Genomic DNA, 26,293 nt, shown 5'->3' with positions numbered 1-26,293 from the left:
TTTTCTGCTAAAGGTCTCATTTCTAAGATATATAAAGAATTTATTTAAATGTATGAGAATAAGAGCCATTTTCCAATTGATAAATAATCTAGGATATACACAAGGAGATCTAAAAAGGGACAAACCCAAGTTATTTATAGTCACATAAAAATGCTCCAAATTACTAACAATTAGAAAAGTGAAAATTAAAGTTATTCTGAGTTTCCACCTAACGCCAATCAGATTGGCAAAGCTGACAAAAAGAAAATGACAAATGTTAGAAGGACTGTGGTAAAACAGGAACATTGCTTCACTGTTATTGGAGCTATGAATTGGTCCAACTTTTTGGTAAGCAATTTGGAATTTATGCACAAAATATACTAAACACTGTCTTCCTTTTTTTTTTTGTTTGTTTGTTTGTTTTGCAGGGGGGAAGGCAGGGCAATTGGGGTTAAGTGACTTGCCCAAGGTCACACAGCTAGTAAATGTGTCAAGTGTCTGAGGCCGGATTTGAACTCAGGTACTCCTGACTCCAGGGCCGGTGCTCTACTCACTGCACCACCTAGCTGCCCCAACTGTCTTCCTTTTTACTGATCTATACTACTGCTAAGTGTATACCTGAAAAAAATTCTAAGAAAGAGAAGAAAGGTCCTACATGTGCAAAAATATGTATAGCAATTCTTTCTACGGGGGCAAAAAAATGGAAACAAGGGGAGTGCCGATCAATTGTGAGATGGTTGAGCAAGGTATGGTATATGAATAAAGTGGAATACTACTGTGCTATAAGAAATGAGGGAAAAGATAATTTCAAAGAGACAGGGAAAGACTTATATGAACTGATACAGAATGGAGTGAGCATCACTGTAAGATAAATTTATACTGTCACATAAATATCATAAAAATGAATAATTTTGAAAGACTTAAGAATTCTTATCAACTAAATGATCAACCGTGATTCCAAAGTACTGAGAAAGTAGAATACCGCCCACCTTATGACAGAGAGATGATAGACTAATAGAGATGAGAGACTAACGTACAGAATGTATTTTTGGATGTGACCAATGAGGCCTTCCTTCCTTCCTTCCTTCTTTTCTTCCTTCTTTCCTTTCCTTCCTTCCTTCCATCTTTCCTTCCTTCCTTCCTTCTTTTTTTCAGACCTCATTTAGAGGATAAACTTGTCACTTAGACTAAGGAGCTAGTTTCTCGCCATCTTGTAACCTGGAGCAAGTGGAAAAGGTTTAGGAAGCCCTAATCTAGAATACACTTGGTCAAAACCATCTGGATTTGCATCATCACCTTCTGCTAAGGTGATTTTTTGGGGGGGGGCAAGAAATAATGAAGGGGGACCCACAAAACATGGCTTAGAACTGAGATAAGAGAGAACCCACATCACGCCCACACTTGTTACAAAAAGCCCCTCAGTTACCATACTTACATTCTTGTATCACAGTGGCCTCTTTTTCAGTCTCTTCCAGTCTTCCTTGAAGCCTCGCGTGATGTGTACGATGTTGGGTTATAAACTGAGGATTTTTCTTTTTGTCATCTTCCTGAGCTTCAGGAGTCTTGTCAGTTCTTGTTTCTGTGCCAATGAAAAAACACACAATGCATTTGGCAGTTTGGGGGACCATATATCTTAGCATAGAGCATGCCACTTCAGAGTGATGCTTTGTCCTTTTTACATAAGGGCTGTCCAGGAAAGGGGTATGACCTAAATTCTGAAGGACAGACAGGGCATAGACCCAAAGCGTAACTGCGTTGGTTTGCTCATCTAGATTCTTAGAACAGCAAAGGGTCATTCATCCCCATACTTTCATTTTATAGAGGAAGAAATTGAAATGAAGAAATTAAGTAATCTTTCCATGTTCCCATGGCAAGTAACTGGCTGATTCAAAACAAGCCCTCACCCATTCAGGGCAAGAGAGCAGAAACTGTTGCCAAAGAGCCTGAACAAGGCCACCAGATGCTTCTCTAACTTGCTGTTTCTTAAAGGTGCCATATAAAAGCAGGGAGAGCCTGAACTATTGTTGGTCCTTTTGTTAGGTTGGCCAATTATACTATGATTCATTTTTTAGTCACTTAGTCATCTCTGACACTTCATGACCTCATTGCAAAGATACTGGAGTGGTTTGTCATTTCCTTCTCCAGCTCATTTTACAGATGAAGAAACTGAGGAAAACAGGTTTAAGTGACTTGCCCAGGGTCACATAGTAAGTGTCTGAGGCTGGATTTGAACAATGGGTCTTCCTGACTAAAGGCTGGACACTCTATCCACTGAGCCACCAAGTTACCCTTTATACTACGGTAGTTGAGCTACGTGTTCCAAAAGGAGGGTAAACAAGATGGGCAAATGTTACTGAGCAGTCCAGAGGGAAGTCCAGTGACCTAGCTGACTTTTTTGTGTATCGACATTCTATAAGGAAAGTTTTGTGCAACAGAAGCTGCTTGTGGTCTCAGGCATGTCATGGACCAAATATTGAAAGGTCAACAAGAACTACATTCTTGACCACATCTTTTGAGTACTTCCCTAGCCACACGGGCAAGCTAGCATCAGAAGAAGTGGGACCCTTGTAATCAATGGTCATGGAATATATGCCCCAAGACCATACATGGCTGGTCTCATCCTTACTTCACTCAGGTCACAAACTAAGGAAGGCTATATGATCTAGGGTAATAACCATGTGCTCAGAGTGACTGAATAAACCTGTAGAAAGCCTACAAAGAAGGATGAGATAATAACTTTCATGCAAAGGTTGGTAAAACACTATATACTATCTCATTTAATGCCATGGAAGAAACATGTATGTGAAAACAGTCATGTGAGAAATGTGCTAACATTCCTCACATTTTTCAGATGAGAAATTTGAGGCTGAGAGCAAGTAAGTGACTTTTACCCAAGATGTGTGAGGCAGGATTCAAACCCAAGTATCACTGACCCCAAAACCTGTGCTTTATTCATTTCACAACATAGTCTCAACCATGATGGCATCATGTATGTATTTTTAATTATTTAATAAGTATTAATATTGTCTTGACAACCAGACTGAGTTCCTTGAATGCAGGAACAATTTCATCATGTTATGTCACCTATAGCACCCAGTATTGTCCAGAGACAAAATGGGTCACCAAATAAATATTTTTTGGCTAACTGATTGATAATCTGATGGATGGAACATGGTAGAAGAAGCCAAGTGGCTTAGCTGACATCATCTTGGATAAGGCAGCACAACAGTCATGTTGAGGAGTAGGGGGATGATGAGAATAGGGAGATATGGTACAATGAAAAGCCCCACAATTTAGTCCTGTACATTAGGAAGGCTCTAGGATAACCACTTGACTTGATCCCAGAGCCAACTCAGATTTCTGGCAAATCATGAATAAGGACTAGGGAGAGAGGTAATCTGAGAATGAGTAGGACAGATTGATAAGATGTATTAGTGGACTGGTCAATTTTGTTTTCTTCTGCTTTCTTTAAGACTACACTAGACTTTAATAGAAACAAATGCCATTTCTATACTAGCACCTTGACACTTATTACCTGAGAAAATGCCGGAGTGCTTTGTGTCTTCGTGCCACTGGATTTTTGGAAAATAAAATAAAAATCTGCTGGGTCTGTGTATTTTCTAGTGATTATTTCAAATAATCTACTTTGCTGTGCTGGGGAAGAAACAGCCTAAGAGAAACACCTGCAATCACGCATATAAGGGCTACCATTAGAAGGGCTCTAAATGTGCTCATGTTTCAGAGCATGAAGTAAACACATTCTCCACACATAGCCTTCAGCTCCATCCCTGTTGCCACTGAAGACTTGCTCATATTATAGTGGAAACTGTGTTAGCAAGAAGCGAACATTGTTCTCATTAAACAGGAGGCTGACACGGTTTCCCTAGCAAAGGTAGCAAGGCGGCTGTTTTCAGTGATGATGGAGCTGTTAAAGCCAGCTTGAAAATCAGCAAGGGAGTGACACATTTGCTTCTCCTCATGCTAAAAGCCACATGATCCAGCTATACCCATAAACAATAGACAAGGCCCCCTAGCCTTTAGCCTTTCTATAAGAATGTCTTAGAGGGAAGGTTAAAGATGACATGAAAAAATACGTGCTGGTCCACCCGCCTAAAGTAGTAAAGCATATCTGGTGTTCTGCCCCATTATCCTATTGACTTTTTTGTTATTTTATTTTATTTATTTTTTCATGGAACCGATATTTGTGAGAGTACCTGTTGCTACTATTGGCAGATACTGGCACTCTCTGAATGATAGGGAGAGAAAATAGAATTGGTGATATACAGTAAATTTGGAGAGAGGCATAGGTAAATATAGGTGAGGCTGAAGAGAATGTTGGTGAGTCTAATGACTTCTGAAAATTATTGTCAAAGTTGGATTAATGGCCTTTAAAAGTGGATGAGAGTGTTTCGGTGGGGCTCAGTAGCAAAAAGCTAGTAACTAGGAGTCATATCGTCCCTACCCTTCCATAGCTTAATCCTAGCTTTGAAAACAATTCAATATATGCCGAGGAAAGTCATGGGAGTTTGGCCAAATGGATAGAGCATCAGAGTTGGAGCCAGAAAAAAAAAGTGGATTTGAAACCTTAGTTCCATTATCTATAGAATGGGGATAATAATAGGAACTTGGGAAGTAGCATACGATAGTGGATAAAGAGTTGGATTCCAGGAATAATACCTGGCTTCAAGTTCTTTCTGACATATACTTGCTATATGTTCTTGATTGAGTCACTTTCGATGTCTATGACAACACCCTAATTATTATAAATGCTATGCAGGTACAGAACTACATAGGTAGAGGGATCTTCAATAGTAGGAGTTCTTTATACTGATGAAATAACAGCCCTTGTCCAAGGGGGGTGGGGGGGAGATAATACCTACCTAACCTGGTCTTGTCATGAAGATCCAATGAGATTATCAGACTTTTTCAATATGTTGGTTAATTTGGCTGTCTTTTTTCCATTTTATTTAATTTTTGTTACAAGGAAAAGAAGGGGGCAGAAGGAAAGATGTATTGGAAAATATGGGTAATATAAAAACAAGATTTCAAATATTTTAAAGAAATTGGGAGATTGAGATAATAATATTGTTTTTCTCTAGGCCTTTAGTGAAACTAGTGAAGGTGAGCTTACATGCCCCCCATTTTGTGCAGTTACAAAAAGCAATCATTTAATTCACCAGCGTGATAGTATTAAGCATAAAAGAACCAGAGTAGGGTCCCAGGATCATCTCTATCTGTATTCCATTGAATAAGATAAAAAGAATGTAAATTATTATGATCATCATAGTCATACTGATAGCTTACATTTATATCTGTTTTAAAGTGACATATATAGCATAATATATATCATATAAATATAATTGATTTCCTTTGCAATTTTCTATATTTAAAAACAACATGCTGAGAAATGTCCACAGTCTTTGACCAGACTGCCAAAGGAATCCATGACACCAAAACTATTAAGAACCCTTATTATATAGATATATGAGGTCATATATATATCTAATTTAGTGATCCTGGAGCTGGTCATTGAGTCTATTCTTTTACCTCCAGGTATCAAGGGATCTTATTCTTAAAGAACCTTTAATGTCCCTTTCAGCTGAAATGTATTATATGATTCTGTGACTCTATGAACTACAGGAAAGAAAATGTAGGTATAATGCTATTAAAAAACAACCACATTTTTAATATACTTTTATATTTTCAAAGTATGCTCACATATATCCTCTCAGTTCATCTTTACCTGCAATTATTAGGACAAATATTGACAAATGTGAAAACTGAGGCTCAAAAAATATTAATTGACTAGCCAGAAATCACACATCTAGTTAGTGGCAGAGCTGGGAGTTTAGAAGTTCTTTTGTCTTCTACCCCTGTACTCATTCCTTTGAATGACAAGATCACATAGTCTTTCTTGAAGAGATATTTCAGTGTCCTCCAGCCAATGATTTACCTTCATACGTTTAACAAGCTAGTTTTTCTATATAGGATACTTCTAACTATATTCTTTGTTTGCTATGGAAATAACATCGATAATAAAAAATAGTATCTTTTTACATGCATTGCACTTTATATTTTACAAAATGCTTGACATTATCTCATTTTATTTTCATAACAATCCTCTGAAGTGGGCAGGAAAATATTATTCTCATCCTTCAGACAAGGAGATAATGAAGTGACTTCCCAAGGATGACGAGTAGAAAATCAAGATTTAGACCTTCATTTCAGATTTCAAATCCATCCATCAACAAGTCTTTATTAAAATGCCTACTGCATTCCAGACACCATGCTGTACATTGGGAATACAATTACAGAGGGGCTATAACAGTCCTGATCTCAGGGAGCTTATATTCTATGTGTGGGAAACCCATTCACAGATAACTAAATATAGGATATGTATACAGAGTCAATTTTTTTGTTTAGGTCAGGAGTTCCTAAACTTTTAAGTATCATGGAGCCCTTTTTTAATCTGGTAAAATTTATGGACTCTTCAGAATAATGGATTACATGTATAAAATAAAATACTAAGGATTACAAAGAAACCAATTATATTGAAATACTATTTTTAAAATATATTTTTAAAAAGTTAATGAACCTCAGGTTCTCCAAGTCAATGAAGAAATGGAAGACTATATACTGAAGAAATAGGCTCAGCAAGAGATTTCATTGATGAATAAAAAATATCTTTACTTATTAGAAACCAGGACATTTTAATTAATACCTGTCCATAGAGCAAAACAGATATATTCTCCTTAAATGCAAACTTACTTTTGATTTTTCTTTTCTTAAACCAACAGAATACAAGAAAGCACAAAGCAACCCATGAAGAAGCTGAACACAAAATAAGAGCCATAAGGATGGTAGATTTCTCTCCCATGTTAACAGGAAACACTGCAAATGGCTCAGATCGAACTGTAAAATTGGCACCTGAAAGTACAAATATATATTTAATTATATTGTGCTAAAAAAGAAGCAATATAACCATAATGAAAGGTTCTTACTTCTGAGAAGCTCTCATCTCTCAAATATAGCATTCATTCATTTATTTATTCAACAAACATTAATTGGGCACTTTTTGCATGCAGCATATTGTCCTACATGATACAGAAAATACAAAGTTAAGATATGTCATGTTTTCTACCCTCATTTAAAAGACAGAGGGAATCACTCTGATTTTCCATTTGTACATTTGAAGAAAGTGTGCTATATAGTCTCTCTCTTCTCTATCTCTTGAATAATCATGGGAAAAATCATCTGGTTTGAACCGCTCTGCAATTCTTCACTTGAACCAATTTTATGTATGGTTAACACAACAACTCTCTCCTCTATACCATTTGCACAGTTTTTGTCTCTGATATTTAAAAACAATCACTTCAGAAATGGAAAATATTCCCAAGTAAATATTTGCTAAATGGATGAGGTAGAGAGAGAAAGCAAGGATGATGGAACCAGTGCTACCCAGACTAAAAACAAAACAAAAGAAATTAACCCTGTACAGATTTCTAATAGAAAAGGCAAATAACCACAGTTGCTCAGCATTCAATAAACATAAGAGTATAAACAATAAGGAGAAAGATTTCATATTTGACAAGAACTCCTGAGGAAAATGGGAAGTAGTTTTGTCTAAAGCAAGTTGAAACCCATATCTTACTTAGACTATACACCACATTAAACTCTAAAAAAGAAATGAGCATAATATAAAAATTGTAGAAGAGACAAGAAAAAGGGGACCTTAAACAATTATAAGGGGGGCAACCTATAAGTGAATAAGTAATAAATGAGAACATTTTCTGAGCATGAGGCAAACCCTCAGTGATTTACAAATTTGCATAGAAGTCACATAAAATGTATTCTTGAGGACCTTCTCAGAAGCTGGGGACTTTGTGGTCTTGTGATACAAAAATAGAATGTGGCAGAGTAAAAGAAGCTCCCCTTTATTTGGTTCTCAGGGTGTTAGTGGTATCTAGTACAAAGAAGAGAATTGAATAGAAGAAAGATAATTTAGTTTTGGTTATATAAAATTTAGAAGTTTGTTTATATCTGAACAAATCAACGTATCTGTATAGATACAAAGAAAAGCTGTGACATTTGGAAAATTTTTTATGTGACACTTTGATAAAATTCTGATACCCAAGATGCATTAATTTTTGATAGAAATATTTAAGACCAAGAATAATCCTCTGATAAGCAAAGAATATGAATAGTCTAAAAAAAGAAATTAAAAACTATCAACAACCACACAAAAATGTTTCAACTCTAAGATGAATATGAATTTTACAACTCTTATCTTTAACCTCATAGTCAACAAATTAGCAAAGATGGTAAGATATGGAAACAGTCAATGTTGGAAGGGCTGATAGAAAGTTAAGTATATCAATACATCATTGGTGGAACTAAGAATTTATTCCATTTTAAAAAAGCAATTTTGAATTTTATGAGAATATTTTTAATATTTGAATAGCAATCCCACTCCTAGGCATTTACTTCAAGGAGATAGAAGACAGAAAAATACTCACAGGAACACTATTTGTCTTAGGAAAAGAAATGGAAAGAAGGTGTATTCCCATCAACTGAGGAACAGAAAAAATGGATGAATAAACTGTGATACATGAAAAGAATGGCATATTATTGTACTATAAGAAATTATGATATAAACACTTAGGAAAACATAGGAAGCCTTGTATGAACTGATGCAGAGTGAAGAAAGTGGAACTAAGACAATATACATAATGCATAATGGTAAAAAATAAAAAAGCAAAGGCAACACTCAAAACCAAAATTATTCAAATGAAATATAATGACCAGTTATGGTCTGTAGAGGGACAGCTCTGAGAGGGTCTGTTCTGAGATATAGATACAGAGGGTCCATTCTGAGATATAGATTCCCTGGGGCCTGTTCTTGCCCTTGGGCTGATAGCTTGGCATGTGGGCTCTCCATACCCCACCTCGGCATACATGTGCTGTTTAGGATGAAGGCTCTCCAAGCCTCCTCGATATACACATACTCTCTCCAAAATCCCCATGGCACATATGTGCTAAACACCACCTGTGGCCTATTAACGCAATAGTGTTTATGGCAAAAGGGGAACAAAAGCATGAGGAAATCATGCAAAGGGGAACTAAGCACAAGTCAAGCATTATAAAAAATGCCTCACATGTGGATTTGTTGATTCTGCTTGCCTAAAAGGTATATAAGCCCTGTCCCTCTATTAAATAAACGGGGCTGTTCTTTTCTCTTCCACCTGGCCCGTGTTTTCTTTTCACTCTCCGCAGCATTCGGCCATTTCAGCACCACAGCTGCTGGTGGCAACTGGCACCCAACAGGGCCCCTGAGACAAGAACAGGCCCCAGGGAAAACCTGCCCTGTATCTATATCCCAGAATGGACCCTCTCAGAGCCGGCCCTCTACAATGGTCCTTGAGAACAATGATAACCTTTCACTTCAGCTGGGTACAGTGCTCTTGAACTATGAGTGAAAAAATGTCATATAACCTATCAGAGATGAGTTTTATGTTGGTTTGTTTTACTTAACTGTTCTTTGTTCTGAGGAAGAGTTCTATAGAGTGAGTGTTTAATGGGAAAGTACAGTAATGTAAAAACAATATACATTGATAAATATTAAAAAGTAAATACATGAGTAGAATAAAATGTAGACTCTGTTAAAGAAACAGTGTGTATTAGGAGCTGCCATTGAACAGAAATTGAGAGACCTACATTCTCAGCTCTACTAGTATGTGACCTTGGCTAAGATACTTTTTGCCTTTCTGGACCTCAGTTCCCTCATCTGTAACAAGAGAAAAATTTTATTTGATGATTCTAATGTCCCAGTTAGCTCTTTGATACTAATTCACTCTGCTTATGAATGAGAGAAGAAACATTTTCCCATCTCTGCATAAACTCATAGAAGGCTCTAAGGGTTTATCAGGGTCTTGTCTCAGATCAATAGATGAGAGATCCAAGTTCAACTTCCTTAGATTAAAGATGATAAAGACATAAGGATATGTAAAACTTGACTATGATCATGAGTAGTTATGGTCAGAATTCTTTTGGAAACCAAAAAACAAACAAACAAAAAAGCAATTATGTTTTTATCTGAAGAATGCAGAAAATTTAGGTAAGGCTAGGGAATTTTGGTTCTTCTAAGTTATTCAGTAAATGCTCGAATCCTGCAAGATCCTATTAGTCCTGGAATTCATACCTTATCAGTACCCTCTGTCCTTGGGGTCTCTCTGATTGTCTGATGGAGAGCTCTTTCCTAAACCTCCATTTTAGGAGAGCACCTAGGCCAGCCATCTCTTCATTTCCCTCTTGGCTACAATCCTTTGTACTTCTCCATCGTGCCCTTGTGCCAGCCACCTTTCCCCACCCCTTTCAGTTTCCTTTTCTGTGTTGTTTTCCCCCATTAGATTGTTAAGCTCTTTGAGAGCAGGGACTGTCTTTGTTTCTTAATTTGAATCAGTAGCACTTAGCACAGTGCTTGGCACATGGTAGGGACTTAGTAAATGTTTATTGGCTGATTGATTCTCTTGTTTCACTTTGGCTGTGTTGACCTAGGAAGTTAATAATGGGACGGATTGATTACATAAATCGTGGTTGAGTGTTTTCTTTCAGTATCATGCCATATCAAATAGAATTGAGTCAGCCTTATAGTGCCAGAAATGTTATTGCTTAGTAGTCTTCTTAGCACTGTGCATAATAACTCATTGGTTATTGCATGTGAGCATCTCGTTCTGAGTTTCATTTGATTTGGTTACTGATGAATACATACAAGCGATTTTTTCAGTTAATCAGTAAGCATTTATTAAGTGCAAACCATGTCTTGGGCATTGTGCCAGGTCCCGGGAATACAAAGACAGAAATAGAACAGTCACTGCTCTCAAGGAACTTACATTCTATTAAGAGAAGCAATATGTGCATATATAATTATTTACAAAATTTATACAAAATATGTAGGAACTGAACTAAGTTTTTCTTAAATTATATTTTTCCTCAATCAGAAAAGAAAAAAAAAACTGTTCCATTTTTTCCAACCTAACCCTCACCACAATGAGAAATTTAAAAAAATTAACAAAATACCTGTTACAAGCATGCATAGTTAAACAAAATGAATTTCTTCATTGGCCATGTCCAAAACAACTTATGTCTCATTCTGTGCTCTGAGCTTTTTTCTTCTCTATCAAGAGATGGGTAGCATATTTCATCATTAGTCCTGGTCATTAAGCTGATCAGAGTTCCTAAGTCTTTCAAAGTTGTTTACCATATTGTTGTCATTGTATACATTGTTCTCCTGGTTCTTCCCACTTCACTCTGCTACCAGTTCATACCAGTTTCTCTGAAAACATTCTCTTCACCATCTCTTAGAGTACAATGGTATTCCATCACATTTTATACCATAACTTTTTCAGCCATTCCCCAGTTGATGGGCATCCCCTCAGTTTCCTATTCTTTGTCACCACAAAAGGAGCTGCTGTAAATATTTTTGTACATCCTTAGAGTTTATTTTGCCTAAGACTAATCCCTCCCTTAAGCTACCCTCCCTCTAATTCTCCCTTCTCCCTCCCTGTTGAGTGAAAGGTGTTTTCTGTACCCAAATCTCTGCACTTATATTCTTTACTCCTAAGACCAGTTCAGATGATAGTAAGATTGAAGTGTCAGCTGATCCTCCTACTACTTCCCATTTATTTGCATAGATGTTAACTTTCCCATCCTGACAGTGTGAGATAATTTCCTTAACCCTTTATCTCTAACTATTCTTATCTTTCCTTTTAATTCTTTTCTTCTTTTTTGTATTTATTTAGTATTTATTTTTTTCCCCAGTTGCAGGTAAATAACAATTTTTAACATTTGTTTTTAAAACTTTGAGTTCTGAATTCTATCCCTTCCTTCCTCTCCACCCTCCCCCCATTGAGAAGGCAAGCAATTCCATATAGGTTATATAAGTGTAGTCATGCAAAACATATCCACATGTTGTGAAAGCCTATTCCTTCTACCCCTGTTTATTCTATTCTCTCTCTTCTCTTACCCTGTCCCTCCTCAAAAGTGTTTTGTTTCTGATTAAGCATTTTTTAAAAGACAAATTCCATGTTTTAAATATTAGCGCTCTTCTAGTGATGGTAAATGGTTGCAGATCCTAGGATATCATAATCTCCAAGGAATCAAAATTGTAGATCACCCAAAGGGCAAAGGAAGAACATATAGGAGGAGTAAATAGGTAGTAGCATATTAACAATGGTAAATAGAATGCATGAAGCTGGGTGAAGAGTATTCTCAAAGCAATGTATGTCTGGAAAAGGAGAAAGTCTGGTCATATAGCCAGGTATAACGAATTGACCAATGACAAACATTTATTTATCAACTGCTATATTCTAGGCACTATTCTAGGTGTTGAAAGTGTAAAAAAAAACTACAATAGTCTGTGAAATGCATTAATATATTCATGATATTAAGAGAGCTAGAGGTAAGTCTCCAACATTAAGTTCTCTTGTAGAGGTTTTATGAAAAGGCATGAATAAGAGGTACTCAGGATAAGAAGGAATGGACAAGTTGCTATCTATATTCAAATTTTAATACATGCAACCACCTCATGTGATTCATTATTTGCACTAATTGGGACCTAGCTGTGTACCACTGGAAGGAGTACTTGAATCAATGAGATCACCAATCCATGGAAGTAATGAAGTATTAAAAAAAAGAGCAGGTTCGGGTTAGCCTAGGAAAAGAGGGATGGATCCTATTGGGCTTCTTCTACAATACCAGCATTCATTTATTGGATCATTCATTTACAGAACCTTCACAACAACAAAATTTGTGTATTCCTACACTGCACAAGAGACTACTTTAAAAGCTGTGCATGATGGAAATTTTCACCATAGTATCTGATAGGCTGTTAGAGTTGGACAGGTTATTTATTTTAAAGGTGAATATGGAAGGGAGCTGACTAAGGAAGACTATGTCCTCCTCTTTTACTATTGAAGAAACTGAGACCCAGGATGGTGTAATGACTTGCTTAGAGTCACGCAGTCAGCAAGCCACAGAACCAGGAATCAAACAGAATTCTTCCAATTTCAATTCTTGTACTTTTTTTTTTCTATCAACCATCATCATAGAATTTATTGTCTAGCTCAGGAGGTGATGTAAGAAGAAACAGTTGCGAAAGAAGGTGCTATACAGGAAATACTCAAAAAGTAGGACTTGTTTGGATAACTATAATGGCTATAGAGGCATAGAAGGGGAGAATTCACTTCTTCCTGGGTGATAAGGTAAGCCAAAATAAATGAAGTAGCATTTGAGCTGGTAGGACAGCACTAATTCCCATTCATATTGTGCTTTAAGATTGACACAGAGCTTTTCTCCTACCAATACTATGAGACAGAAAGAATTGGTATTATTATATCCAGTTTAGAGATGTAGAAATTGAAGCTTAGAGAGGTTAATGACTAGTCAAATAGTTAATATGTTTCAGAAGTAGGATTTGAGCCCAGCCAGGTCTTATAATTCCAAAGTCAGTGCTTTTTGCACTCTACCAGACTGACTCTTACAAGTAAAAAGGGTGTGGTATGTGAGGAGAAGAGTGTTCTAGGCAAAGAAAATGTCATAGAAAAGGCACAGAGGTAGGCAGGTGAAATATCTATTTGGAAAAAAGCAAGTAGTCCATTTGGCCAAAGAATAGCATGAGGTAAGGCTAGAAAGATATGTTGGGGCAAGATTGAAGAGATTTTTTAATTCCAGGTTAAGAAATTTCAACTGCATTCAGAAGTATTGGAAAGCCATTGAAGATTTTGTTTGTAGGAAATCACAGGGATGAGGGAAGAGTCTGGAGGCAAGGAAACCAGTTAGGATACTATTGCAACACTTTGTGCTTGAGGTGATAAGTAACTAAACTCTGGTATTGGCAGTGGAAATGGAAAGGATGGATGAGACAACACTGCAAAATTACTATCCAAAAACCATTATCTTTTTTTGGCAGTGGCTCAGGAAATGAAGAAGCTATTAACAGGGCCAGATTCATGAAAACACAAGAAAGATCTAATTTTGACTTTGAGGCTGAATCTGTATTGCCTTGGTTAAATTACTTATAATTTCTCTGGCTTTCAGTTTCCTGATAGGCAAAAAAAGGAGCAGCAATATTAGTCCTCATTCTGGGGGCACTGAGGAGGAAAAAAAACAATGAAAGTCATTATAAAGCATCCTTTGCCATGGAAGAGCTGAAGGATAATATATAAAATTAAAATCAAGAAGACTCATCAATCAGTGATTGCCACTACCACAATTTTAAAGCCTGTTTCACAAGAGAAGATGAGGATGGTTGGGAGATGGGAGAGAGAAGGAAAGAACATAACATTATAGAAAGAAGTAATAACGTGAGTAAAGTTGCAAAAGTTAAGAAAGCAAAAGGCATAAATGGGGGATAATAAATCATCCAGTTTCCCTAAAGCAAAGAATTCATGTTGAAGAATAGCATGTGATATGGCTGGGATGAAAGAGAAGGACCAGATTATAGAAGTTCACATAGACAATCCCTAGGCCTGGGTTCAAATTCTACCTCTAACCCTCCCTTGGGCAAGTCACTTTCTCATTTTGAGCCTCAGTTCTTCATCATAAAATGAGGAGGTTGAATTAGATGATCTCAAACTTGCATTTCATTCTGAATATTTTGAGTCTATTTGACTTATTCAATTTAATACCTTGTGTAAAAAATAGGGGGTCAGAGAGATCTTGACACTTAAGAGAGGATTCTTTTTTCTGTTTTTTTAAAAAAAATTTTTGGAGGGGAGAAAGGCAAAGCAATTGGGGTTAAATGACTTGCCCAAGGTCACATAGCTAGTAAGTGTCAAGTGTCTGAGGTTGGATTTGAACTCAGTTCCTCCTGACTCCAGGGCCAGTGTTCTATTCACTGTGCCACCTAGATGCCCCTTTAAAAAAAGTTCTTATTTTATGTGTTAACATAATATTAATGTCAATTGCCAAATTGCAATCAAAGAAATCTAGAAACTACCTCAACTAGCAAACATATGATCTTCTAGCTAAGCAGAGAGACTGGCCGCCAAAGCTAGAAATGATTTAGAATATAACCTCGTTTGTAAAAACTTTAAGAAGATATAGAAAGATCAAAAGTAATTTCTCCTCAGAAAATATCAAGAACTAGTGAAGGGAAAAATAAGTTTATTACTAACAGATTAGTGAAAGACCCAAGCAAGTAAAATCATCCCAAGGGCATTTTAGGATGAAGGTTAAAGGAGGACAATAAAAGTGAAAAATTCTGAAAAGTTTTTTTTTTTGGTAAGAAACTTTTTTAAACCAGCAAAACCATTGTAAACACTGTATTTTGAATGTAGAATCACAGATGACCAGTGCTATTGGAAGAAACAGACATGGCACTATACGCAAAGAAGGTCTGGGATGGAGGTGGCCATACCTGAGAGTGTCAAGGGATCAATTCTCATGATATCTGAAAGGGGGCAGGATACCAAAAATGTGTAAATATCTTAAATCTTATTATTGCCAAAAATTAGAGCATATTAATAACACTGCCCCATATATCTTTTTTCTATCTCAAAGATTTAAAAATTATTAGAATAATATACATAAACATCATGACAATCCTTCAGGATGCTATATATGAGGAGAGAGAACAGCAAGACCCTTGAAAATGATATTCCACAGCCAACCACATCTTTATAGTCACTTAATTTAATGAAAGGCATGGAGAACACAAAATTCCATTGTGTTTATTTTTTGTTGGCTATAAAAATAATTCGATTTCCTGAAAAGTAACACTCCCTTAAAGTATGCCCTCCATGGATGTCTCACACTTATATGTGAAAATCTTACAAGATTCCTTGAAAGATGTCAGAACTGACTGAAGTTCTTTTGAAGACCTAATTTTAATTATCAAGTGAAATGTAAGGGACGGAAATCTATGCTCACCCACCAGGCTTTTCATCATCACAGAGGATGCCCAGCATAGAAATCAAAAAGAGATTCAATACAGATAGTGAGGTTCTTCAAATGCTCCCATTTGCGGATTTTATCATGCTTGTTGACTCAAGTTCATAAATACTGCATAGCATCCTAACTATCCACATAGGAAAAACAAAGTGGATGAAAAATATCTATTATCTAATCTGTCATATACAATTGAATAATCATGGAGCTGGTACAAATCATGCAAATGGATAATAAACAAGGTAGAATTGAACATGGGAAGACATTAGCATGGCTTTCATTTAGGAGATAACACAATTTTAATAACCTTAATTTCTTTCCCTGAAACAAAAGTCCATCTTATTTTCCTCTTTTTTTTTTTACTGTGTTTTAAAATTTTCTTTTTTTTCAATTAACAAAAATCTTTATCTCCTTTCTACTTCCTCGCCCTTTGGGGAAAAAAAAGAAAAAAAAACCCTTGTAAAAAGTATGCCAAAAAATAATAATAATTCTGTACTGGCCATGCCTTTCCAAAATATGTCTCAAAGGAACATCTCAGCAGCAATATTTCTCTCATTAGGTTTTATGGTATATAAGCCTATGATCTTTAAAAGTTGATTTTTTGCAATCAACAAAGGAATGATGAAAAGTCACATGATGGATGTGAATAGTTTAAAACATATTACAAATTAGAAATTATGCAGAATTAGAGTAAATCAGAGACAGAAAAATATGAACTAGTCACATAATAAAAGAGAAAAGGCTAGCTAATTGACAGCTCCTATACTCTGATGCTATCAGCACAAAATCAAAAGAATGACTGGAATGTCCTCAGTATGTTTGGTGGCCCTTTTCTGGCATATTTATGTAAAAACCTAGATAAGACTTGCTCTGGATAGGCAAGCACAGATGGGTGGTGACCATCATTAGAAAGAAGACTGCCCTAAGGATTTGACAGGTCAGCTGGAGAATGTTACTAGTTGGGGCAACAAAGTTTTGCTCCAAAATTCTATTCCAAAGTTCAACAGGATATCAATCAAGTATGAGGGAAATGAAGGCTTCCTGAAAGAAATGTGATTACTTTTTGTCTTTCATCTACATTCTTCCCAGTTTACATTGCTCTGAAGCTCCTTCTGACAGTTAACTTAAAACTGCTCCTTCTGGAAAGTTATAAATAGGAACTCTGGGGAAAGCAATATGCAGAAATACTTCAAGTCTATTTCACTAACAAAGTTCTTTGAAGATTTAGAAGAGAGGAAAAATTGCTCACTAACAGTTTCCTGAACATTAACAACAAGCATAGCCCAGAATTGGTACTTACTCAGATCCCTGATGCTGAAGTTTTCATCTACAAAGCAGTGTACATTCCCCCTTGTTACTGAGTCCTTAAAATGACCTTCACAGTCTAATAATATGTTGCTAGCAAGAGTGCTTTAAGTTGTGCATATGTTATCTCAGTTAAGCCTCCTAACAATCCTGTCAGGTATCTTCATTCTATAAATAAGGATACTGAAATGGAAGAAGGTTAAGAGACTGACACAGTCTTACAGCTAGTAACTGTCTAAGGCAGGATATGAACTCAGGCCTTCCTGACTTTAAGTCCAACACTACTTATACTCTAACCTAACTGCCTATCTTCTTATTCCTATTTCACCAATAAGGAAATTGAGTTACAGAGAGGAGGATACCTGGCTGATGTCTTTCAAGTTAGAGTAATCCTAGATGTTATTTGTAGCTCCTGTACATCTTACCCTGAAATATAGCACTTCTGTGGGGTACCCTTGTCAAGTCCTGGAACTCTGGAGAAAGAGACGGTGTAGTCAAAAACATATTGGATTTAGTTTCAGAAAATAAAGGTTTAAATTATGGGTCTCCTACTTATTACTTGTACGATATCGGAGAAAGTTAATTTACCTCCTTTGGGCTAAATTTCCTCATCCATAAAAGAAATGAGTCAGGCTTTAACACCTACTCCAGTTCCAACATCCCAGGAAAACTGTCTATGAAAGCCTATGGACAACTATAATGGAAATGCATGGTTATCAACCAATAACTCTGTATTGAGAAATAATTGACTATAACAACGATGTTGCCAGCAGCTGTTTTGGGGGTGAAAGACCAACAACAAGACCACACAGAAGGCTGCTAGCACAGGTTCTTTGATCTGCTTTTCTGAGGAAAGCAACTTTAAGGGGTTAACAATCTCAGTTTAATTAAACATACATATATCATTCGCTTTGTTCAGGGGGAAAAGCTCAACCCCCTGAACTTCAAGGCAAATACAAACAGAAATTACAAACATCAACAGACAGACCTTGTCTGATCAAATCACAATTCATAGTTACCAGAGAAGCACCAACATCTGGGTTATCAAAGCCAGCGGGGGCTGGCGGTGGGGCGCTATTTCAATGGTTGGCCCACAGTCTTGTCACTCTTTCAATGAGTGTACCCCCAAAAGTGAAACACCAACTTTCCCACACATATACTCTGCTCAGGACCCTGAAGGATGGGGCCAACTTAGCATTTAGGGTGTGGGAAACCAGCACCCACCAGCACCACATCATATATACATCAATGACTTCTGATTGTCCCAGTGCTCGGAAACACTCCAAGACAAAAAAGATCCCACTTTACCTGCCCCGTTCAAACAAAGGCCAGACTCATCAAAAGCACTTGACAGCCTTAGCATCCCAAAAGAGAAGAACAGCAAAAAGTCCTGTCCTGATTATCGTTACACTGACCCACTTTTATACATTGGAGAACCTCATATGGATAGTTAAAGATTGTCCTTGTCCTTATTAGTCAACACTTGCTAATTTATCTCCCATTGATAAGAGTGTCAGTTCTAGGAATGAAGAGATCAAATCCTTTATATATTTAATTCCGTTGTATTGTACCTAGTATTTATATGTATCAAAAAAAACTCAGTTCTAAATCTATGATCTTATGATCTTACATGGGATCCTTTTCAGGAGCATAGTGTAATGAAAAAAGTGTTAGATTTATAGTTAGAAGACCTGAGTTTGAATCCTGGTTTTGCCACTAGTACATTTGTAATCTTGGACAAGTCACTTAAAATGAGGAGGTTAGAATACATTACCTCTAAGATCCCTTTCAACTCTAAATCTGTGATCCTATATTCTCTAAAGAAAATTTTTAGCAGCTAAAATTCACTTCCATTCTTTCAGGATCTATTTTTTTAATGAATGGATGAATGAATGAATAAATAAATAAGTGTTTATTAAGTACTTAACCTGTGACAGGCACAAGTATTAAGAGTACAAATATTAAAAGGAGTTTATATTCTAACAGAGTAAAACAACACATATTGAATAATGGTGACCAAAGATGGACATTTTGGTCTGGGAAGTCATAACGATAGTGAGTGGAATGATAGAGTGGACTGACATCCATCCCAGTAATGGTAGTACTGATTTAGTTTCCAGAGAGAAGACAGTAAGCAGAAAGGTGGAGTGACATACAGCGGCAGAGCATGAAGATAGCCAGAGTGCATTGGCTCAGTTTTGCGATGTATGTGGATGGATGTGGTGAATTCTCACCAATCAGGAGTATGGCTCTGGAGTGATCTTGGTGAGATCTGGAGTGTCATTTTGAAGGCAGAGGGTTGAGTGATGGGGCACGAGAAGAAGATGGGTAAAGTGGACTATGATGGGTCTGGGGATACCTAGATATGGTGTTCTTCCACAAATATAGATCACAATCCTTTTTATTGTGGAGTGGATGGTATCAATAACTGAATCATCACCTGGTGATCAACCTCTGAACTTAATTGGGTTAGTCCTTAGAAGACAACTCAGTCCACTACCAGACAAACATACATCAGGCAATATTAACATGTTAACTAATAAGGGCAGATGAAGACTTTAAATATATATGAGAGGGTTCACAATACAGATATAAACATCTAGATTAGGAATATAAAGTCAATGAAATAGACCTGGAAGGGAGATTAGACATAGTCTAGTTAAGTCCTCTCATTTTATACATGAAGAGACTGAGGTCTGTAGAGGTAAAGTGACTTGCCCAAGATCACACAGGCAGAAAGTAGCAGAGCCATGGTTTGGACCCAGGTCACCTTGAATACAGATAGGGAGTGCTCTGTCCACTGTACCATTCCTTTTCTCAATTCAAAGTTCTTAATTGATGGCAAGACTTGAAGTTTTTCAAGATTGGTAGATAGAACCTTGGAGAAATCAGGGTTCCTTCCATACCTCAATGAGGTAGAAGATCATATTTTAGTCAAATATCAGTTTAAACACTACAAAATAGATTTTTTTTCAAGAAACATTTTCCCCAAATTCCTAATTATCATATTTATATATCATCGGCTTCGTAATGTTTTCCCCTCAAAACCCCCCAAATAAAAAAAATGACTTAAAGATATAAATCTATTTTTTCCATCTAATATCTGTCATCATTGCTATGAATTCCAACTTACAAAGCCCTAGGAAACAAGCAGTAAGAGGTGAAGCTGCGTTATTGGAGATGATGATATAACTGTTGGATTATTTTTATTTCCCATGTTAGATGAAGATTTCTGAAATTCACAATATAATGCTTGAGGCTATATTTAAAGTCATTGTTTTCTCACTGAATCAGCATCTCTTTATGTCAATTATACTATCCCACTTTGGAAGGGCAACCCCTTGAAATAGTCATCAAAAACTTTACTTAGAAAAAGAGAATAAGAAATAGAATCTTCAGTTATCACAACATCAGAAAGGCAAGATTCAATCAATTTAACAAACATTTATAAAACACCTGCTATATGCTGAGCACTAGAGATAGAAAGAATAAAAATAAAATGATTCCTATCCTCAAGGAGCTTATGTTCTACTGGGGAGAAGATGCAACATGTGTACAGATAAATGTATAAAGTATATATTAAAAAGTAAAGCAACATAATTACAATAGCTCAGAGCACTAAAAACTGAAGGCTGTTTCAGGAAAGGCTTCACTTAGCAAGTAGCACTTGACCTGTGCTTTAAAGGAAGCTTCTAAGAGGGGAGTTATACATCTCAAAAATAGGGGATATTTTGTGTAGTTCTGGCTAGACTTTCTCTAATGTTTGTCATGAAAATATAAAAACTTGTAACAGAGGTTTCCCAAAAGAGGGTAAATAGTTGTAATTACTGCCAATAGTACTGGAGACATGGGAAGAGTTGTCCATCCACCCCAACCCCCCATTGAAATAAATGAAGAGATTTTATATGTAAATGTAAAATGTATACATATTTTTAATATGGAATTGAGTCTCGATTATTTTAATGCTTTCCCTCTTATGGGGCAAAGGTACTTCAAATGCTCTCCCAAGGGTCTTCCTCACCGACGAGGATATATCAATAGGTCACTGCTAACAACCTCTATAGAACTAAAGATTTAGCTCCTTTATGAAAATATTGGAATCTATATCAAGTATTTACACTTTTATCTGAATTCTCGCTCATTATGGATCACACTATAGATACTTCCTATATGTCCTGCTTCCATCCTCCTCCTTCTGTTTTTGATAAGACCAAACCATGTCTCTGTGAAACAAAACGGAAGGTGAACTTCCTATGCCTGATTGATCAAAGCTAACTCCATTGTAAGGAAGGGGAAAGAGCCAAAAGCTTCAAATGACAAGTGTAAACAGTGCTTAAGTTACCTGGTGGAGATGTCACAGTGAAAAGAAAGTACCACCTTGAACCGGAGCTTGAGATGGCCAGATTGGAGAAGCTGACTCGGCCTTGGTGAGCTTCTGAATGGGTGTGCCCTGCATATACAAAAGCAACAACTTTAGCAACAAAAATAGCAGGTTTTAATTCTTGCCCATCCAAGAAAAAACTCCACAAGTCATCTCCTAAGCCAAGAGGTGATTCTTTAATTTCCAACCACCCAAAAAAATAAAGCTGGAAAATACATTTACATTATATGGTCCATTCCATTTCCTTCAGGCAAGACTTGGAACTAAACCATCTCAGATAATTTAATCTTGTTCTTAAAGGGCTTCCAGTAAAGACATTCTACAAGTTCCCTACAGAAACAATTTCAGGGGCCCCACACAGCTGAGGGATTCATTATTCATATATTAAATCCTTGCTATTGTATTACATGGCAGAATAGTCAGGATTCTGTTTTAAAGTTCACTTACTTAATAATGATTAGAAGATGTGGAAGTCACCTTAATCTTTTTTATTCTTCTAATCACCACTAACCAGGTGACCCTGAAAAAGTAACTTCAGTGACCTATACCTTGGTTTTTCCCATACAGAATATTAGACATAATACAGATATGAATTTCTGAACAGTGAGCCTGAAAATAGTCAATACTGAATGGGTTGTGAGGAAATAAGCTCATGATTACACTATCTCTAGAGCTCCCAATTGATCTAACCAACCTAAAAAGGAATTTGGAGTCATGTAAGTGGCTAAACTATTCCATACTCTTTCATACAGTGATCTTACTACTGAACATATACCCAAAGGAGGCTAAAGACTGAGAGAAAATCTCCATATTAAAAAAAAATAGCTGGCATTTATACAGCACTTTGAGGTTTGCCAAGTACTTTACACGTTATCTCATTACAACAATCCCATCAGATAGGAGCTACTACTATCCCCATTATACAGATGCGAAAATTAAAAGTAACTTGTCCAGGGTCATATAACTAGTTACTGTCCTAGGTAAGATGTGAATGAAGGTCTTCCTAACTTCAAGCTTGGCTCCATCTACTATACCACTATAGCTGTCTATACATCTGAAAATATTAATAACAGAACTCCTATGGGAAAAACAGGTGGCCAGTTGAATGAATGGCTGAACAAATTGTGGTATATACATGTATATAATGGAATACCTGTTTCCTTATAGGAAGTGATGAATATAAAGAATTAAGAGGAATATGGGAAAATATATGAACTGATGCAGAGTGAAGTAAGTAGAATCAGAAGAACAATGTACATGATAATGTTATTAATATACATGAAAATAATATTACAAAGTGATTTATGATTGATGGTAATAGCAAAACTCAGTTCCAGACCATGGATGGTAAAGAAACAGACTTCCCTCCTCTCAGTAGAGGGATAGAGATCATGGTTGTAGATTGTAGTATATACACTGTTAGATGTGGTCTGTTGACTTTCCTCATTTCTTGTTTTTATAATAAGGGACAGCAAATTGGATGGTGGAAGGGGTAAAAGGCAATTATTTTGATGTAAAAACAAAAGATAACAAAAACACATTAAGTAAAGATAAACAGTAAACCTTCTATCCAAAGGGCCCTAAGAGGGTGATAACTTATATGTGGCACCAAACTTAGAGTCACATTCACATAGTTATTAATTATTCTCCTAATTACCCTGCCTCTGAGGTTCTTCTAATGACTACTTGTGTCATTGTACTCCAGAAGTGACCATATATTTGATTTGGTGAGTATGGTTCTTAAAGTTTGTAAATTGGTTTGAGATCTATATGGCTGAAAGGTGCTATAAAGATATAGCGTGTCTGGTGCTTCATTTTTCAATTCAATAGCATAATTCTTTTTAGAAAAATATTGCATTTTTCTCATCAATTTTGCCAAGCTAACTAAAACTTCCTTTTTGGGAAACATATTTTACTTTATCTCCTCTGAGCCTCAAAATAAATAAAAAGCCCAGAAAATGGAAATAAATAAGCCAAGACTCAAATAAATGATGGCTGCTCAAGACAAATGCAGTTTATACTCTTTAAAACCTATATGCATCAAAATTATGGTCAATAAACTCTTACAAACAATGAACCACAGAGTACAGATGTTCAACGTGCAATCGTTTGCCGCAGTTTTTCCTTTGACAAACGTCCTTATTGTGCTCATCTTTGGAGGAATACAAAACAGCATTTAATCGCAATGTGTCCGTCGAGCACAGTGAGTCTGCCTCATAGAACAGCCGCCAAACTGCCTAATGGAAAGTGCTTTAGCTCCAAATGGGTGTGCTTTTGCGTTAAATACCAGCTTGCCTCAGAGATCTCTGAGAAGATCCCCTTTCTCCCTATATATATCTATGATATTCTCAAATCTGAAGCATATGTGCCCAAAAGCTGAGACAGTTGCTACGAAGTACAGTACATTACTCCAGGGTTCATCATATTCTTGGAATTGCAATTATAAAATATACAAATGCTGTTGACAGGCTCCTCTATAAAAATGGAAGTAAACAATGAGCCGAGTGGGGGAGCTTGGGATGGCATGGAAATGGCCTTGAAGGAGGACTGAGACTGATTAACTGCCTGACTACAAGGAAGATGCTTCTACCTGCTACATCAGTGCTTCTCTGCGTAGACTATGAGTCCCTCCAACATCTTCTATGTCGCCCTGATATACACACTATCAGAGCACTGTATAATTAAATACCTTTTTTTCAATTACTCTGTATATTTTTCTTCCATAAAGTGATGGGACCTGTAAGTAAATGTCAAAGCATTGGGTTAGTTCACCAGGAGGAGTCTGAAGTGAGTCTGAGTAGATGATGTGATATCTATCAGTTACAGACTACAGTTAGTTCTGGTTTCCACTGAAATCAGGACAAAAGAAATGCAGCACAGACAATTTAGGCTAGACACAAGGAAAAAATAGACAGTTGAAAAGTGTTGACTATGATGACTTCAGAGGAAGCATGGCCAAGTTGAGAGAGAGCTGGTCTCCCATCTAGGAAGGTCTGTATTCAAATCCTGCCTCTGAAACATACTGCCTCTCTAACCCTGAACAGGTCACTTAATCTCTTCCTTGAGACAATTCTCTTAAACTGTAAGTTTGGAAGAAGCCACCAACCCTTTCAGTAGAGTTTGTCTCCTCATCTGGGAGTTACCCTAGTTTCTATCCCTACTTAAGTGGGATTGAACTAAAATAAATAAACAAATAAGTAGATAAATAGATGAATTAATAGATGAATAAAGGAATAAAGAGACAAATGAGTAAATGAACAAAGTAAATAAACAAATAAGTAAATAAATGAAGGAAGGTATACAAAACTTGCAATCTTTCTTTAAAAAAAATCTTTCTGGGAGAGCTTTTTGTTACAGTTCAGTCATTTTTCAGCTGTGTCTGACTCTTTGTGATGCCATTTGGGGTTTTCTTGGCAAAGATAATGGAGTGGTTTGTATTGCCTTCTTCAGAACATTTTACAGATGAGGAAATTGAGGCAAACTGGGTTAAATGACTTGTCTAGGGTCATACAGTTAATAAGTGTCTGAAGCCAGATTTGAACTAGATCTTCCCGACTCCAAGCCCAGTGCACTCTGCCTTGTGCCACTTAGCTGCCCTGAGATCTCTAGAATAGTTTAAATAATAATCTTCCTGGCATAGTTTTGGTATAATACTGATTAGTCTTAGGGGAAAAGGGATCTCAGAATTGTCTCTCTATAAAATATGGTACATGGTTTAGATCTGGAAGGGAACCCTTTGGAGATTTCCTAGACTAATATCTTCATTTTACAAGTGAAGGAAAAGGTCTGCCAAGATAGAATCCTTATTTTACAGATGAAGGAAATGGAGGTCTACTGAGATAGAATGATCAGCCTAAGATCATACAGATAGTAAATAATAGAGCCAGGTTTCAAACCCAAAACTTCTGATTCTAAATCCAATGATTTCCAGGGCCCAGAGAATATAAACTCCTAATTTAGAAGAAGAAAAAGGAGGAGGAGCAGGAGGAGGAGGAGAAAAAGAAGGAGGAGGAGGAGGAAGAGGAAGAGGAGGAGGAAGAGGAGCAGGAGGAGGAGAAGGAGAAGGAGGAGGAGAAGGAGAAGAAGAAGGAGGAGGAGGAAAAGGAAGAGGAAGAGGAGGAGGAGGAGGAGGAGGAAGAGAAGGAGAAGAAGGAGAAGGAGAAGAAGAAGGAGGAGGAGGAGGAGGAAGAGGAAGAGGAGGAGGAGGAGGAGAAGGAGGAGGAGAAGGAGAAGAAGAAGGAGGAGGAGGAAAAGGAAGAGGAAGAGGAGGAGGAGGAGGAGGAGGAGAAGGAGGAAGAGGAAGAGGAGGAGGAGGAGGAGGAGGAAGAGAAGGAGAAGGAGGAGAAGGAGAAGAAGAAGGAGGAGGAGAAGGAGGAAGAGGAAGAGGAAGAGGAGGAGGAGGAGAAGGAGAAGAAGGAGAAGGAAAAGAAGGAGGAAAAGAAGAAGAAGAATGTAAACTCCTAATTTAAAAAAAAGAAGAATGTAAACTCTTTGAGAGCAGGGACTAACTTTTGTTTGTCCTTAAATTCCCAACTCCTAGCACACTGCCTTTCACATTGTAGGCATTGAGGAAATATTTGCCAATTTGAATTCCTATGGCAGCGTAGATGCTTCTTGAGTTTAAAGTCCTTCACAATCTTGTCTGTGCTTTAATTCCTGCTAAAAGTGAACTTCCAGAAATTT

The 26,293-nt window shown here is 36.8% G+C and overlaps 1 protein-coding gene across 1 annotated transcript in view; it reads right to left on the bottom strand.

The window, feature by feature from the left end:
* Positions 1-26,293, bottom strand: part of PKHD1 (PKHD1 ciliary IPT domain containing fibrocystin/polyductin) — a 638,127-nt gene that overhangs the window by 17,123 nt on the left and 594,711 nt on the right. Inside the window, exons 65-67 of the mRNA XM_036768333.1 lie at positions 21,572-21,679; positions 6,748-6,906; positions 1,415-1,558 (exon numbers count right to left, since the gene is read on the bottom strand). Coding sequence (XP_036624228.1) covers positions 1,415-1,558; positions 6,748-6,906; positions 21,572-21,679 — 411 coding nt within the window. The remainder of the gene's footprint in view (positions 1-1,414; positions 1,559-6,747; positions 6,907-21,571; positions 21,680-26,293) is intronic.

This window comes from Trichosurus vulpecula, chromosome 7, assembly GCF_011100635.1.
Source record: "Trichosurus vulpecula isolate mTriVul1 chromosome 7, mTriVul1.pri, whole genome shotgun sequence".
Lineage (NCBI taxonomy): Eukaryota > Metazoa > Chordata > Mammalia > Diprotodontia > Phalangeridae > Trichosurus > Trichosurus vulpecula.
Note: the sequence above shows the minus strand (reverse complement) of the source record. Positions and strands in the feature narration are given on the sequence as shown.